The sequence below is a fragment of the Lonchura striata genome, chromosome 2, assembly GCF_050655825.1.
Source record: "Lonchura striata isolate lonStrDom1 chromosome 2, ASM5065582v1, whole genome shotgun sequence".
NCBI lineage: Eukaryota > Metazoa > Chordata > Aves > Passeriformes > Estrildidae > Lonchura > Lonchura striata.
This window is the reverse complement of record NC_140704.1, coordinates 122349868-122367563: the sequence shown is the minus strand read 5'-3', so window position 1 is coordinate 122367563 and position 17696 is coordinate 122349868. Positions and strand designations below refer to the sequence as shown.

The 17696-nt window shown below is 42.2% G+C and overlaps 1 protein-coding gene and 7 non-coding genes across 8 annotated transcripts in view; 7 read left to right on the top strand and 1 right to left on the bottom strand.

The window, feature by feature from the left end:
- DNAJC5B (DnaJ heat shock protein family (Hsp40) member C5 beta) overlaps positions 1–17696 on the bottom strand; it is a 54209-nt gene that overhangs the window by 10043 nt on the left and 26470 nt on the right. Inside the window, exons 3-4 of the mRNA XM_021555722.3 lie at positions 5033–5246; positions 574–748 (exon numbers count right to left, since the gene is read on the bottom strand). Coding sequence (XP_021411397.2) covers positions 574–748; positions 5033–5246 — 389 coding nt within the window. The remainder of the gene's footprint in view (positions 1–573; positions 749–5032; positions 5247–17696) is intronic.
- TRNAY-GUA (transfer RNA tyrosine (anticodon GUA)) lies at positions 8557–8645 on the top strand. Its single transcript is given in 2 exon segments — positions 8557–8593; positions 8610–8645. It is a non-coding gene; the product is annotated as a tRNA-Tyr (tRNA).
- Positions 8964–9036, top strand: TRNAA-AGC (transfer RNA alanine (anticodon AGC)). Its single transcript has one exon. It is a non-coding gene; the product is annotated as a tRNA-Ala (tRNA).
- TRNAY-GUA (transfer RNA tyrosine (anticodon GUA)) lies at positions 9684–9772 on the top strand. The gene is given in 2 exon segments: positions 9684–9720; positions 9737–9772. It is a non-coding gene; the product is annotated as a tRNA-Tyr (tRNA).
- TRNAA-AGC (transfer RNA alanine (anticodon AGC)) lies at positions 10101–10173 on the top strand. Its single transcript has one exon. It is a non-coding gene; the product is annotated as a tRNA-Ala (tRNA).
- TRNAY-GUA (transfer RNA tyrosine (anticodon GUA)) lies at positions 10858–10946 on the top strand. Its single transcript is given in 2 exon segments — positions 10858–10894; positions 10911–10946. It is a non-coding gene; the product is annotated as a tRNA-Tyr (tRNA).
- Positions 11263–11335, top strand: TRNAA-AGC (transfer RNA alanine (anticodon AGC)). Its single transcript has one exon. It is a non-coding gene; the product is annotated as a tRNA-Ala (tRNA).
- On the top strand, positions 17493–17581 carry TRNAY-GUA (transfer RNA tyrosine (anticodon GUA)). Its single transcript is given in 2 exon segments — positions 17493–17529; positions 17546–17581. It is a non-coding gene; the product is annotated as a tRNA-Tyr (tRNA).

Below are 17696 nucleotides of genomic sequence, written 5' to 3'. Positions count from 1 at the left end.
GTAGAATTGCTACTGCAGAAGAGAGTGAGAAGCTTGGGAGATGGATGGGAGAGGGACAGAACCATGGTAGCTCCCATGCATACTCTCCTGTGTTACTGCACAACCTTACTGTTGGAAACTTGGCATCTTTTCTTGAAGCTTTCTTTTGAATGGGTACAATTTTCACCACAGGCAGGGAAAAGTTTTATAGAACTAAAGTATGAATGACAGCTTATTCAGGCCAATCAGATGTGACAGGCACCAGTCCAGCAGAGCCTAATGTATGAGTATAGGATCTAGGATATGAAGGAATGTGGGCATGGGGGCTACAGAGTGGACACTGTCCCTTAAAATGAGTCCTAAGAATTTTATTGTGTGTCTCATAAGAGATATAGGAGATGTTTAGTTTTAAGTGCCCTAAGTTTGGTTTTGCATTAATACATAATTTGGGAAGTTCACTGGGTTGTGGTCTTAGCTAGAGTGACTTGGCATGTCTCCACCGAAGTCTGGAAGCATCCTCAGCATTGTGAGCAGAACATCTGGACTACAGGCTTTAAAGATTGTTTAGAACAGCTTTGCCCCTACAATACACACCTCTTTCCATGTCGTTCTTAATTTGCTCTTCCAAATCTTCTGGAGACACAAAAAACTCCTGCTGTTCCCCCTCGGGTGCCTTTGGTTTACACTTTCCACAGCAGCAGTTGAAGCAGCAGCAGAGGCAGCAGCAGAGGTAGCAGCCAGTCAGCAAACCACAGACTGCAAACAGGCCCTGGGTTAAACACAGCAGTGTTTTCATCCTGTCAGCAGTGACCTTCCCCAAACTTGTGGCTGTCTCTTACAGCTGGAGGCAGAATGACAGAGGAGCTCTGGTTCCTAAGTGCTTGGCACTCAGAGAAGTCCACCTGCTGTCCCAGTGCCTGAATGAGGGCCAGATGTTCCAAAGCCCTCCTCACCCACCAGCTATTTGTCACTAAGGACCAAATCCACAAAGAAGACACCAACCAACAGGCTCCCACATGCTCAACATTTGAAAATTTGTTGTTCTGCTGATGGCCCTCAGAAAAACCCTCCAGGCAGTATGCAAAACCCCACCCACCTTAACATGACTCATTTCCATCTTTAAAATGACTCATTTGCCCAAGATCATTTTTGAAAACACTTATTTACTGGCAAACTCTTGTCAATAACAAAACTGAGAGAAAAAGAAGCAAAGACCCAGATGCAGCCCACATAATTTTGGGCACTGAAATAAGGCATCCAGTTTAGGACTGGATCTGGCTGCTATGGACTCCCCACACAGTCAAAGAGAAGTTAAAAGCCCTTCCAGGGAGAGATTCAGCCATAAGAGTATTTGAATTGCCCATTGTGGGTGTCTCTCTCTCTCCCCATTAGCCTGTGCAGGACCACACAGGTGACATCTCCTAAATTATAGTCCTCAGACTATGGTTTCTCAATCTGAGGATTCAGATAGCAAGATGTTCCTACCTTTGATCACTCTTGTCCCCATGGCACAAAGCATAGAGGATTCAAGAGAGCCAACACAATTGTCTGGGGCCAAGACCAGACTCTTAGTAAGAGTCAACAGCCAGAAAATTTAAATTTACAGAGCTTTCTTCCTTCAGATGAAGTCAGTGCCTGGGTTCACAGCACAGCTCCCCAGGTGTTCAAGTGTGTGCTGCATCACAGCAATGGCCTGTAGGAGGGGAGCCTTTAGGCTGGCATTGCCAGTCTGTGCTCCACGGGGATGTGACAGCAGCCTGGCTCCTGACCCAAGGTACATCCAGGACTACATGGAGATGTTTGTGACACAGAAGAAATCTCCATGGACATCTCTTCATGGACATAATGGTATAAGAGCAAAGGAAAACCAGTGACATTCCTGGAAAGCAAATCAAAGCTGATATGTAGAAATAAATTGAAAGAGGGTGGATTTAGATTAGTTATTAGGAAGTAATTTTTCATTGTGAGGGTGGTGAGGCACTGGAACAGGTTGTCATGAGAAGTTATGAGTGCCCCATCACTGGAGGTGTTGAAGACCACGTTGAATCCATCTCTGAGCAACCTGGTCTAGTGGGAAGTCTCTCTGCACATGGCAGGGGACTGTAACTGGATGATCTTTAAGGTCCCTTCCAAACCAAACCCTTCTATGATTCTCTGAATATGTGGGTAAAAGCAACACAGCTTTGTGGCTACCATATATATTTAGATTGGAGGTACAGCCAGGCTTTAGCATTATAGTTATCCAGTCTGCCCTTTGCTAAGTATTTATGTTCCTAAGACAATATGCTGCTTGGGGAAGAAAGTGAGCACAAATGTTAGGATATTGTCAAACTTAGACAATGGAGCTATGCAAATAATATTATATATGCATGTTTGAGCTAACATTACTGGGGGCTAGCTGGAGCATCTTTGAAGGTAATAAGATTATTTATATGCCTAATATTAATATAAGCATGTATCTAGAGTGAGCAAGGTGCTTTTAAATGAAAATGACTCCGACTTTTTGTCATAAAATGCTTTCCTTCTAATGGACACCTGAAATGGTGCCATAATTCCCAAAATAAGTTTTCTGACTATCTATCATTTGACTATCTATCATATCTATATATGCCATAATGGAGAATATATCACCACCACAATGTATAGAATGAAAAAAAAAAACCCAGAATGAATGTGTGTAGAGGGGAAAACACATTGAGATTATCTATGATATCTTTAATGTTTCAACATTTCTTGTGCTTATACTATCATAGTTGTTAAATCAAAAATCAGTTTATTGATGTTATCATAAAATAAAACTGTCTTCATGGTAGAGGGTGAATTGGTTTTTGCTAAAACAGACAAACAACCTCTATGCCTGCCAGTGGAGAAGCAATTTGAGTTCCCATTACCCATGTCTTTATATTCCCGGTTTAGTATGCCTGCTAAAAAGTCTAGCACTCTGAAAAAGAGCAGTAATTTTCATTTTTCATTTCTTCTTTCATTCGAGTTTACTTACTGCTAATCATAAAACTCCTCACAACTGTCAGGTTTTCCCAGTATGAGTGTGCTGGGAAGGGGAATGTTTGCAGTCAGTGAGGAAGATAACAAGCCAAGGCAGTGGTCCTTACTGTCCTCCACAAGAATGGAGAAAATCAGGAGTCCAGAGGTCATCTGCAGATGATGCCTCAGACTCAAATAGTATTATGATGACCAATATAAAAATTTCAAATTGATCCAGCATTTGTGCTTGAGTTAAAAACAAATGAGAAATAGTGAGAGCTCATCTTGCAAAAAAATCAACCAAACAAATTAACAAAACCACTTGGTAGCCTCTTTATACTTTGGGGTTACCAGGATTTTAGGTTGGGGGAGACATAGAGAGACCACCTGTGATAGTCCTCAAATTACTTTATATACATATTCTGTATTTTTTTATACAAAATTCCTGAAAACCAGGAAGTGATTACTTTGCTCTTCAGCATGTCTTGTCTCACCTCTGGGATACAGCTTGCTTGAAGCAATCCTTACATTTCTCCTTTAGTTGTTAGGGACTTATGAGCCCGTCTCTGTACTCCCCACTGCTCTCCTTATGAGTCAAAGCCACAGTGGTTATTTCTGTACCTGATTTTATGACCCCAGAAGATTTCATACTCAATAAAATCTCCATTAAAAATCACCAAATAAAAGAAAAATAGAATTAAAAATAAAATAAAACTGTGAAGAAATTTTTTTTTGCCAAAACTGTTAAAGAGTCCATACTGTTTCCCTTGCAGTGCTGAGGCTACCTAACTGTGACAAAGAGGCAGAAGGAGAGGGTGGACAGCAAAGATAAGGGGGAATGATCCATCAGGAGATGACAGCAGCTATGGTGGGGTGCCCAGCCTGCAGCAGGAGGCAGCTACAGCAGCTGCAAGCAGGCAGCCTCCAACCAGCCTCTGAGGGGTAGCACCTTCACAAGTTTAATTTAAAACCCAGTACTTTATTCATTGATTTCATGCAGTGCTCTGCATTTGAGCAGCTTCTGCCTCATCCTGATTCAGAAGTCAAATTATGGCTTCTAAGACCACTTCTAAAGTGCTGAAGTGACTTCCCAGCTTAAAAGGGGAATGTGGGGCAATGCAGCACTGGCCTGTTCCTTGCTGAACACAAAATTTTATGTTCCATGGTTCTCAGATAAAAACTGTCATCACATGCTTGCTTCAAACAGTAAAGATCATCTTCCTATGTATTCTGTCCCAGTCCAGCAGAGTGCTTTTTCTGTGCTGCTGTGGCTGAAAGCAGGTGGGATGGAAAGTGCATGGATTTTGCACATTTGCAATTCTGTTTTTTGCATATCTGTAACATTTCAGCATTTTCAGAAACACTTGAATTTGATATATGAAGACATCAGAGGACACCAAATGTGATAAGGGAACAAACAAACCCAACTCCTTCATGACTTGAAGAGCCCATTATGTGGTTTTTTTCTTGAACAATATGCAGGGGTTTGGTGTATTCTCTTCCTGTCCTACTTTCTTGCTCCATTCCACTCTTCTAACCTTTTCTTTGAGTTCCTTTCTCTCACTCCATCACCAGGGCACATATATAATGCCATAATCACAATGTTATGTATTATTATTGCTTACTTAGGTTGTGTGCTATATATAGCAAAAAAGACAGCTAAATTTGTACTGCAATAATTTATTAATTGGTTGTCACATAAATGGGACTTCTTGTGTTTGAATAATGAGTCATTCTTATTTAGTCATTACAGAAAAGAAAGTCAAAATTAACCTGGAGCACTAGATTCAAATCCAATTAATGTCTGAAAGTGTTACAAAACATGTACCATAATTATATACCAGCTTAAAAAAAAAGAGAAATTTTTATATATTAGTGCTAGTCTGAGCTTACATTACATTCTGCCACTGTCGATTTTCCAGATAATGTTGTTTTATTAAGTTTTGTGTTTAGAGTTAGATCATACTATTTCTTAAGCCTGTAGAGAGATCGTGTTTTTCAGGGGGTTCCTTGTGTATGTAATTGTCAGTGTGCATTGTAATTTGATTTCCAAAAGAGAATAACAGCTTACCTTTGCCCACCAGCTTGAGAGCATGAAGTAGGTGTTAACATTTTCCTCACCAAACTGTTCTGCCACATAGAGCCCTAAGGATCCATACTTGTCATATATATTTCGCTTGGACAGATCAGTCAGGGTTGCATGAGCATTGTTGATCTCTTTAAATTTTTCTGCGGCCTCTGGATTGTCTGGATTCTTGTCAGGATGATATTTCAGAGCCAGTTTTCTTAAATATGAGACAAACAAAAAAACAAACAAACAAAAAAACAAACAAAGGGAAAGTAAGTCATCTGTATATGTGCATGTACACAGATACAAAACACTGCAAAAAGTATTTTCATAGAGTTATAATAATTCTAACTGTGTGTTCAGCCTTTTTTCCAGCTCTTATGTATTCAGTGGAGGAAAAATGACACAAAGGAACCAAACATGAAAGTTTTGATGAAAGAGGTGTGCCTATTACACTGAGAATGAACTTTGTGTATTGATACCTAGTCAGCTACTGTGTTAAAGTAGACAGTGATATATGATGAAAACACAGATTGCAACATGATAGTAAATCACAGGCATTTGTTGCATTATGATTGCCAACTCATTTGCATAATTTAGCAGGTTTTAGCAAAGATAAATATTTTTTAAAGGTTGTTTAAAAACATGATGATCACACTGCTTTTCCAGGCAACATTATTTTCTTAATAGCAAAGGAAATTTTATGTTCAATTGCCTATCAATAGTAGCTATATTAAAATGTTGTAAAAAGTGTCTGTGTTTGCAGATGCCCAGACAGCAATGATGGAGAGCACAGTTAGGAATTGCAATAGAAGGGAAGCATCTTTTTGAAGCACAAGGTGGAAAAGCATAGTGAGTTAGTCCCAGTTTCAACTGCCTGTCTTTTGACCTAGTTCTCCACTCTTGCACTCCTGAGACAATCCTTAAAGCACTAAAAGGGGATTATCATAGAATCATCATAGGAACTATCACAGAATGGTTATTTTCACAGGATCATGGAGTGGTTGGTGTTGGAAGGAACCTTAAAGATAATCTAGGTCTGTCCCCGCACTGTGGATATGGACAGCTTCCATTAGACCAGGATGTTCAAAGCCCTGTCCAGCTTGGCCTTGAAGACTTCCAAAGATGGAGGTAAACAACTTTCCTGAGCAACCTCATGACCCTTACAGTAAAGAATTTCTTCCTAAAATCTAATCTAAACATACTTGTTTTTAGTTTAAAGCCATTGCCCCTTGTCCCATCACTTCACGCCCTGGTAAGAAGTTCCTTTCCAGCTCTCTTGCAGGACTGCTTAAGGTACTGGAAGGTGCTCTTAAGGTCTCCCTGGAGCCTTTTCTTGTCCAGGCCAAACAACACCAATTCTTTCAGCCTGTCTCCGTCTCTCTGATAATCCTCATGTCCTTTCTCTGGACTTGCTCTAACATGTCAACGTCCTTCTTCTTTTGGGGTGTCCAGAACTAAATGCAGTAATCCCTGTGTGGTGTGAGAGTGGAGTAGTGTCAACTAGTTTGGGCTGCTTATATCATTGGAAGCCTTTACTAGGTCAGGGTTTGGCAGTGCTTTTTGCCCCTGACCATACTCAGCACTATGGCATTTGAGGAGAGGTGCAGCTTGAAAAGTGCAGTGTGTGACTCTTGGCTCACAGCACTGGGGAAGCACAGCATCGAGAAGAAGGGGTTTGCTTCCAACCATCGTGAAGCACTGGTAGTGTGAACTGACACACACTTGCAAAACAAGCATAGACAGAAGTATGTATGTTCAAAAATCACCACTCCTGTAAAGAACTTGTGAAGTCCCCAGGACATTTATTTAATGACTAGTGCTGACCTCTAGTGGCATCAAAAGTGACTTAGTTGTGTTTTAAGCTGATTCAATTACAGCCAAGATACGTTTCTTTTTGTAAATATTCTCTCAAAATATTCTGAGAGCTAGCCATAACTGCTATGACCAAAAATATTTGTGGTGTGAAGGCAGTGTATCTACACTTCCTCCAACAAATTTAACCACAGAGTAGAGTCCTACTTGATTTCCTTCTGAAGTCCAAGTATAGGTTACTCCTCCAGTAAAGAGTAACTGCTTTATTCCTGATGACAATTCCTGCCTGGAAGACATTCTGCCAATATCAAGACTGATATCAGCTTGGGAACAACTTCTATCAACGATCTCTTCAATTCTGTTGCACTCAAGTCACAGAATCCTAAGTCATAAATAACTCCTTAAACATGTGTCTAATAGCATGAGTAAGTTCATGTTCAGTCATAGTTAATACACTGTGTATATTGTACCTTAAATACAAAGGTTTGGCCATGTTTAACATGTGCCCTAAACACAATAAAAAAATAAATATAAGAACTGAAAAAACAAGCTAAGTCGTTCATGACTAATGATATTATGTGTCATCCAAATATTTGAGTAAATTGTGAAATCTATCTCTTTTCTTACCTGAAAGCAAGCCCCAAAAATTTGGGGAAAAAAAAAAAAGGGGAAAAAAAAAAAGAAGTATTACTTTCAAAAACCCATGTATGTTTTCAGGCATCTGACAATCAACTTCCAGCCTTTCTTTCTTTTCCCAGAGACCCAAAGACATCTTCTGGCTTACCTACATCCCAAACAATATTATAAAAAGTAAGAATTTGAACAGAATGTCTTTTTAAAAAGATGAAACACATTAGTTTCACTCTCACTTTACCTAGTATTGTTTTAGACTACTAACAGGATTACTTCCAGCAATTAGCAAAAGATAATTTGTGTTCTTATTTTGATTTTTGGACAAATGTTCTCACTAAAAAAGTACATTAGCAAAACAACTCTCTGCACACTGAGATGGCATATAGTAACTGAAGATGATTTAGCAATGGGAGAAAGATCTAGATATAAGTGCAATTCATATGAGTGAGACAAAGGACTCTGTTAGGTCCAACCCAAGGAATAATAAAAGCAAGGACAAAAACTATGTGACATAACACAAAGTACTAGCTGTATGGTACTGTGGGAACCTGTGAGTCCCTGGAAAAGTGATATTTCCAATTATGGAATAGCTGGAGTTCATTATGACAAAAAAGAAGAAGACAAAATGTAGAGTGAAATGAACAAAGGAGTTTTTAGGCTACTTCCTATACCAAAACCATGGGTTTATGGCCATTCATACTTTTATCATGGTGAATGGCTTTCTCCTTCACTGTCATAGGATCACTGCCCACTGCAGACCTCTACAGCAGAAAGCAAAATTGAGAGAGAAAAGTGACAACAAACAGAAAACCAGCAATTCCACAAGATGGATGAGTGTGCCTTAGATGGGTAAGGAACTTATGGAAATAAAGTCAGTGAAATAAACTCAAGACCTCTGTCAGTGGGAGGTGCAGGCTCAAAAGTGAGATCAGGCCTGAATCTGACACAGGGATGGATCTGATGAGGGTGCTTTTGAATGAAGATAACAATATTTTGAAGCCAGAAAAATATACTCTATAGGGTCAGCTATGACAACATTATGAAGTATCAGAGTATGTGAGGATGATATGCCCATGCTTCCTTCGATAGCTCAGCTGGTAGAGCGGAGGACTGTAGGCTCCCTTGCACGGCCATCCTTAGGTCGCTGGTTCAACTCCGGCTCGAAGGAGAGACCTTTTGGCTCTGGCACACATCCTGCCTTTTTCTGGTCCTGCCCAGGGGACTCCCCAGAATGAGCTGCCCAGTCATGATCTCTTACCTAAGCTGTGGGAGATAATGAGCCAAGGCATTTTTTGCTGAACCCTTGATCAGGGGATGCTGGTTCTGAGCTCTGGGCTTTCAGGGGTCACCTCCAAGAGGAAGGTGAGTGAGTGTGGTAATGTGAAAGTGAAGGTCACTAGTGGGGGTTCAGGCTTTGGGTGCAGGGCATCCTGGGCCAGGGCCATGTGCCTGGGAGGGGAGAGGACTTTGTCAGGGGCTTCAGGGTGGGGAATTAGCTCAAGTGGTAGAGCGCTCGCTTAGCATGTGAGAGGTAGCGGGATCGATGCCCGCATTCTCCAGTGCTTTTCATTCTCCCTAGCTTGGACACAGGGATCTCTCTATTCTCTGGGGGCTGGGGGAAGATACATGGTGTGCCCTGGATTTACAGGGGATGACATCCAGGGTGGTATCAAGACTACGATCTGTACTTTGGCAGAGGAATTGATCTCCTTCCTCTTTGCTTGACAGTTCTCAAGTATCAAGTAATGTACAGAAAAGGACATCAGTGGAATAGAGCAACCTCAGTGGAGGGCCACCAAGGAATTAAGGAATTATCTTTAAAGAAGACTGAGGAGGGTAGCTGCTTTCAGTCTGCAAAAAGAGATGTTCAGAGGACTTACACATGATGTTGCACATTTTGTTTTCTCTTATTCTTTAACAGAGAACAAAAGACAGCATAGTGGAAGGGAATCAAGGGAAAATGCAGCAGGATACAGGTAAGCTCTGTGTGTCTGTGAGGAAGTTCATCTGTAGAAGATGATGTCCAAAGAGGTTATGGAGCATTTCTGTGGTTGTTCAACTAATGGGTTGAACAAAGTTCTGTGATGTTGGGTATGAGGCTGTTTGAAGCAGGTTATGGTAATAGAGGCATGATGGTGCACTGTGGCTTGGGAAAAATGCTGGTTGATTGTGTGCTGGGCAAGATACTGGGAAGGTGTCCATGCTTCCTTCGATAGCTCAGCTGGTAGAGCGGAGGACTGTAGGCTTCCTTGCACGGCCATCCTTAGGTCGCTGGTTCAACTCCGGCTCGAAGGACAGACCTTTTGGCTCTAGCACACATCGTGCACTGACACTGCTGCATTTTAATCCTGCCCAAGGGGCTCTCCTTCAAAGGTCTGTCCAGCCATGAGCTCTTGACTGAGGTTGGGAAGATGACCAGCCAAGGCATTTTTAGATGAACCCTGGTTAGGAAATTGTGATTTTATGCACTGGTGTTGTCTGGAATCACAATCAGTAGGAACATGATCAGTTGAGTTGTTGATGGTGTGAGAGTGAGTGGGAGGCCCAGGCTTTGGGTGCAGGGCATCCTGGGTCAGGAGTGGGTGCCTGGGAGGGGAGAGGTCTTTGTCAGGGCCTGCAGGGTGGGGAATTAGCTCAAGTGGTAGAGCGCTCGCTTAGCATGTGAGAGGTAGCGGGATCGATGCCCGCATTCTCCAGTGCTTTTCATTCCCCTTGCCTGGATATAGGGCCCTTTGTCAAGGACCGTGGGTGCTCATAGAATATCCAGAATGCAAAGAATAAGATGACCTCCAGGTCTGCACGGGCAATTTAACAGAGGTTTCTCCCTCTTTGCTTGATAGACATCAAATGTCAGCTAGTGTATTGTATCCCATTTTGAGATCTTCTATGCAGAAAAACAGTCAAAGAGCAATCTCTGGAAAGTCTCCCTTGCAATCTCAAGGAATGGAAAGGTTTCTCTCTGTGGATGGGATGAGGAGAGTGGATATGTTCTGCTTAGAGAAAGAGAGATTCAGAGGACTTACACGTGACTTTTTGACTTAGAGGAGGTTTCCGAGTAGTATGCCCATAATGTGTCATCTGCTTGAGCAGAGAGCAAAAGACAGCACAGTGAAAGGGAATCAAGGGAAAATTAAGCAGGATATAGGTAAACTGTGTGTGGCCCTAAGGAGAGTCCCTCTACTCATGAAGAAAATTATGTTCAAGGACCTTATGGAGTATTTCTGTTTGTGGTTTGCATGATTGATGGGCTAAAGTGTTGAGCAAGGATTGGTGATGTCAGAGCTGAGGCTGTTTGAAGCAGGATGTGGTAATAGAGGCATGATGGTGCACTGTGGCTTGGGAAAAGTGCTGGGCGAGGTCCCAGGCAGGTGCCCATGCTTCCTTCGATAGCTCAGCTGGTAGAGCGGAGGACTGTAGGCTCCCTTGCACGGCCATCCTTAGGTCGCTGGTTCAACTCCGGCTCGAAGGAGAGACCTTTTGGCTCTGGCACACATCCTGCCTTTTTCTGGTCCTGCCCAGGGGACTCCCCAGAATGAGCTGCCCAGTCATGATCTCTTACCTAAGCTGTGGGAGATAATGAGCCAAGGCATTTTTTGCTGAACCCTTGGGCAGGGGATGGTGATTCTGACCATGGGTGTTGTCTGCAGTCACTTCTAGCAGGAAAGTGAGTGGGTGGGTTGGTATGAGAGTGATATGAATGGGAGGCCCAGGCTTTGGGTGCAGGGCATCCTGGGTCAGGGCTGGGTGCCTGGGAGGGGAGAGGTCTTTGTCAGGGGTTGCAGGGTGGGGAATTAGCTCAAGTGGTAGAGCGCTCGCTTAGCATGCGAGAGGTAGCAGGATCGATGCCTGCATTCTCCAGTGCTTTTCATTTCCCTTGCCTGGATACAAGGCCCTTTGGTGAGTGTCCCCCTGCTGCCCTCTGAAGGGTAAGAGACCTGGGAAGAAAGTAGAGGGCAGCATCCAGGATTTCTCCAGGAGCAAGGCCTCTGGATTGAGGGAAGGTATGTGACTTTTCTCTTCATTGGATAGATGCCAATTGGATAGATACCATTTAGAATTGTATACCTGTTATGTATAGGTTTATATAGGTTATTGGCTACAATATAATTAATTTTCTTCCTAATATCTATGTTTTGGATTCAGAGTGTGAATAATGTTGGTTACACACTGCTGTTATAGCTCTTGGTAAGCTGAGTTTCTGCAAAGCCAAGGATTTTTCAGCTTCCTGCACCATCTCATCAGCAAGGAGACTGTGGGAGACAAGAAACTGTGAGCAGAGACAGCTGGGACAGGTGACCCCAGCTGACCAAAGCAATGTTCCATACCACGTGACATCAGGCTCAGTATCCACTAGAGAGAAAGATGGCTGGGGGCCACTGCTTACAAATTGTTTGGGCATTGTTCTGCAAGTGTTGAGCAATTGTGCTGTATGTCACTTATTTTGTGTAATCTAATTCTGTTATTATTATTCATATTTCCCCCTTCCTTTTCTGTCCTTTTGGGCTGTCTTTTTCTCAATCCACAAATTTTGCTTTTTTTCCTCCCAGTTCTCTCCAAAAACCCTCTTGGAGGTGGGGTGTGTGAGCAGTTGTGCAGAGTTTAACTGCCTGCTAGGTTAAACCACAACAGCCCTTTTTGGTGCCGAATATGGGGCTTCACGGGTTGCGATAATGACAAATCTGACTAGAGTATGTTATAACAAATTTCTTTTACACATTAATTATATTTATTTAATAGTAGCTAATCCTGATGTTGATTTATTTACTCTCAGAGTTGTTTTCTGTTCTCAGGGTTGGGTTATGTAACATATTACTTGCTCTGAATGTTTTTTGTTGTGCTGTTTATCACCTCTGGGGGCTGGGCTAAGGTTATTATGTTGAACTTTGTAACACTGGCTTATGATATGATTAAACTGATGGTCATAAGACTAATTTATTTGTAATCGAGTATTGCTATCTTCTCCATACTTCTAGAGCCATCTATTGGAAACTATTCCTAATTACATCCTTCATTTTTCCTCCTAGACCCAATCTGTGGGGCATACACTTCCCACAGCTTCCCCTTCTCCTCCAGGGTATTTATAGTAGCTCTTGAGAATTCAGAATATAGTCAGGATGTTCAAATCAGTATGTTCTTATTGGTATGTCTCCTGATTGCATTTCAGGCCTTGTTTAGACTTAAATAAATATTTAAGGATACTACCCAGATAACTGCCCTGAGCCTGAGCATAAATAGTGGTAGGATGGGTACCTCGAATATTCTGGAATTTCACTCCCGAACAATTTCAGAATCCTGAAAAACTTTGTAAATATTTGGAAGTAAAATATTTGGAAGTAAAATATTTGGAAGAAGCATGCTGTCAACCTGGTAATTCCAGAGAGAAACAAATCACTGCAATATGCTGTGGCCTGGCCCATGCCTAGCAAGTCCTGTTCAACCCTGTTCAGTATCCTCAAGCGGATAAGGTTTTTGGATCTGATGACAAAATGTCAGGCACTTTGGCTACCCCAGTCCCAGTGACAGACACTGCATCTGAACCAAAGGACCCACCTGTACCAACATCATCTTCACAAGAAGAAATACTGGAAGTAGAAGTCAGCTCCTTTAGTAAGAGATGAAGGAACCTCTTCTAAGAGTCAGCAGCAGGAAGAAGGCTACTCCGAAGCAGGGCCATTACACAAACAAGAGGAGGAAGAGAGGGGGAGGAAGAAGAGGAAGAACTCATAAATGAGGTGGGAACCAACTCATCCCTATATCACACCAACCAAGACCCCCTGATTCCCATGCATGAGGTGATTTGTCAGCTGGAAAGCCCTGGAGGGATCAGCAGGACTCACTCACCCTGTAACAGTTTCATAGGGCCACTGTGAAAATACCACTAGCACATTTTTCTCAATCCCTTTAGCAGCAGAGTGCAGGTCACAATTTGCTTTCACTTGGAGGGGCATCCAGTACACCTGCCCTAGAGGTGGAAATTCAGCCCTACCATTTTCCATGGACTTAACCAGATGGCACTAGAACAGGAACACCTGCAATACATTGGTGACATCGCTATATGGGGAAACACAGCAGACAAAGCTTTTGAGAAGGGGAAGAAAATTGTCTAAATCTTCTGAAAGTCAGTGTTGCCATAAATCAAAGTAAGGTCAAGAGACATACATAGGAGATCCAGTTATTAGGAATAAAGTGGCAAGATGGATGACATTGTATCCCAATGACTGTGATCAACAAAATAACAGCTAGGTCTCCACCAATTAGCAAAAGGGAAATATAGGCTTTATTAGGCATTTTAGATTTTTGGAGAATATTTATTCTAAATTATAGTCTGATACAAAGCCCATTCTATCAACTAACCTGGAAGAAGAATTATTTCATTTGGGCCCTGAACAATGACAAATCTTTGAACAAATTGAAAAGGAAGTAGTACATACAGTAGCTCTCAGGCTGCTCTGGGCAGGACAAGATGTTGAAAATAGGCTGCAGCTGGGGAGAATGGTCCTACTTGAAGCCTTTGACAAAAAGCATCCAGGGAAGGCGTGAGGTTGACTCTTACAGTTTTGGCATCAGGGACACTGAAGATTCAAGGCCGATTCTACTCTAACTGAAAAAGAAATATTGACATCATATGAAGGAGTTTGAGTTGCTTCAGACATGATTAGTATTGAAGCACAGCTCCTCTTGGCACCCTGACTGCCAGTGCTCCGCAGGATAATCAAAGGGAGAGTCCATTCTACACATCATGCAACTGATGCTACGTGGAATAAGTGGGGTGCACCAAAGATACAATGCACTTGAATAGGAAATTCCAGTTGCCCAGGAATTTTGGAAGTGATCATTGACTGGCCAGAAGGCAAAGGTTTTGGAATATTGCCTGAAAAGGATGTGATGTGTCCTGCCAAAGCCCCATTGAAAATTAAATACCAGAAAATGAAAAACATTATGCCCTAGTGAGTCCTGTCATATTTTGGGAAAATACCAAAGGTGAAAAGCTGCTGTGTGGAGTCCCATACACATACATTGCAGAAACTGCTGAACTACAAGGTAAATCTAGTCAGTTTTCAGAGGTGAAAGCTGCTGGTGAAAGCTATCCAGCTGTCTTTAGACACTGCTGAAAGGGAAAATGGTCAGTACATTATCTCTATACAGACTCACAGATGGTGGCAAATGCTTTTTGCGGAGGGCCATTGAAATTGAAGTAGGCCAACTGGCAGAGCAGAGGTCAACGCACCTGGTTATGGCAGGATATTTCTGCTTGCATAGAGAACTTTGTTGTTAAAGTACATCGTGTAGATATTTACCCAAGACTCAGGTCACTGACTAAAATCAAAAATCCCAGCTGATGGGTCAGGATGCTAAGATTGAAGTGGTTCAAGTGGATCTGGACTGGTAATATAAGCATGACCTATTTATAACTTAATGGGCCCATAATATCTCAGGCCATCAAGGAAGAAATACAACAGGTACATCACCTCCTGACTGAGGGGTGGACTCAACCTTGGACACTATCCATGATTATCCATGAATATGAAACATGGCCTGACATAAAACAAGCCAGACAGTTAAAGCCTCTCTCTAGTGGAGGACAGTAGCTGAAATATTAACATGGAAAAGTCTGGCAGATTGATGATACCACATTCCCACAAATGTGCCAATGCAAGCGCTAGGTGCTTACACTCACAGAACTGTAGAATTATTTAGGTTCAAAAAGACCTTTAATATCATCAGATCCATGCATTAACCCAGCACTGTTAAGTCCCCCAGCAAACCATGTCCCTAAGTGCACATCTACATGTCTTTTAAATACCTCCAGAGATGGTGACTCAACCCCCTTCATGAGCAACCTGTTCCAGTGCTTGACTACACTTTGCTTGAATAAATTTTTACTATCTATGGTGGAACCTACAACCAGATGGCTGGAAACATATTTTGTTCCTCATGCCACTGGCTGGAATACTATCCTGGGCCTTGAGAAACAAGGTAAAAATGAACCCCAGAAAGAACCTGGGCCGGAGAATGGTACTTATGTCAGAAGCAACCTCTTAGACATTTGGCTCAAACAGAATGGAATTGAATGGCTGTATCACACCTCCTACCATGCACCAGCCTCCAGAAAATTGGACAGATGAACTGTTAAAGACTACACTGAGAGCAATGGGTGATGGGACATTTTAACATTGGAATACACATTTAGCAAAAGTCACATAGTTAGCCAACACTAGAGCATCTTCTAATCAAACTGGCCCTGCCCGATCAAAACTTTGATGTACATTTACAAAAAGGAAAAGTCCCCGTAGTGCACATGGAAAATTATACTGTGTAAGTCAGGCTAGGCTATTCCTACTTCAGGCAAAGGCAAACCCATCCATGATACTGCTTTTGGTCAAGAACCTGCGTGCACTTGGTGAGTAATGCAGAAGGATGGAGAAGTATGATGTGTACCTCAAGGGGATTTGATTCTGTGTGAGAAAAGGCTATGATTTAAATTGTATTATATTAATTGCTATATAATAATGTGTAACATCTTTGCTATGTTGCTCTATTCCATATAAAAATTATTACAATAAATAATTAGCTTTATTAATCTATGAAAAATGAATTTTGATTAGACCAGGATAAGTGGGGCAATAACAAAACCAGAACTGTCTTCAGAATGCAACAGTCCAACATCACACAGCATCTCTTCTGCCCAAAGGACTACTTTGGAGCCCAAAGTCATGGACTAAATAAACTCAACTGATGTTTTAAAGGAATGGTCTATAGGCTAAGGGAATGATATCTGCAAATGTATATAAGAAGACCATAAAAGAGGCATTGGAACCTGTGGGAACCTTGGCACGACATAAATTATATAGAATAAGGCAAAATATTGACCTGGTTTCAGATGGGATTGAGTTCATTTTCTTACTAGTAGCTGGTACAGTGCTGTGTTTTAGATCAAGGAGGAGAATAATACTCATAACATTCTGATGGTTTAGTTTTTGCTGAGCAGTGCTCATTGTGAGTCACGGACTTTTCAGCTTCTCATGCTGCTCCACCATCAAGGAGGCTGGTGGGCAAAAGGCGTTGGGAGGAGATAGCCAGGACAGTTGACCCCAACTGGCCAAAGGAATATTCCATACCATATGGCGTCATGCTCTGTATATAAATTAGGGGAAAAGACAGCTGGGAGCTGCTGCTCAAGAACTCACTGGGCATCATTCATTGAGTGTAAAGCAACCGTGTTGTGCATCACTTGATTTAGTTTTATTAATATTAGAGTTATTATTATTATTGTTGTTGTAATTGTTTCATTTTCTATTTCTTTTCTGCCCTATTAAACCATCTTTTTATCACCCTATGAATTTTACTCCCGCTGTGGGGAAGGACATGGGTGATCAGTTCTGTGATGTTTAACAACCTGCAAAATAAAGCCATGACAGTGCCCAAATTTGTGCCTCTGTGTAGAAGACACATGTGGACCATGTGCAGTGACCTCAGAAAAAGGCTGTCAGGATGCCTGGGAGCAGGTGATCCCACACACAGAAAAGGACATCAGTGGAATAGAGGACTCTCAGTGGAGGGCCACCAAGAATCTCATGGAGCAGAGGGACTGCTCTACATGGATGAGCAAGAACGAGAATGTGAGAATGTTCAGACTGTCAAAGGAGAGAATCTAAGGGCTTAGGCATGACCTTCATGCTTGTAGGAGTAGAGGAAATGCTGTCCTTTATCTGATACTTGAGCAGAGAGCAAAAGACAGCACAGTTAAAGGGAATCAAGGGAAAATGCAGCAGGATATATGTAAGCTCTGTGTGGCCCTAAGGAGAGTCCATCTACTCATGATGAAAATGATGTCCAAAGAGCTTATGGAGCATTTCTGTTTGTAGTTTTCATGACTGATCAGCTAAAGTGTTGAGCAAGGATCGGAAATTATGGAGCTGAAGCTATTTGAAGCAGGGTGTGGTAATAGAGGCATGATGGTGCACTGTGGCTTGAGAAAAGTGCTGGGCGAGGTCCCAGGCAGGTGCCCATGCTTCCTTCGATAGCTCAGCTGGTAGAGCGGAGGACTGTAGGCTCCCTTGCATGGCCATCCTTAGGTCGCTGGTTCAACTCCGGCTCGAAGGAGAGACCTTTTGGCTCTGGCACACATCCTGCCTTTTTCTGGTCCTGCCCAGGGGACTCCCCAGAATGAGCTGCCCAGTCATGATCTCTTACCTAAGCTGTGGGAGATAATGAGCCA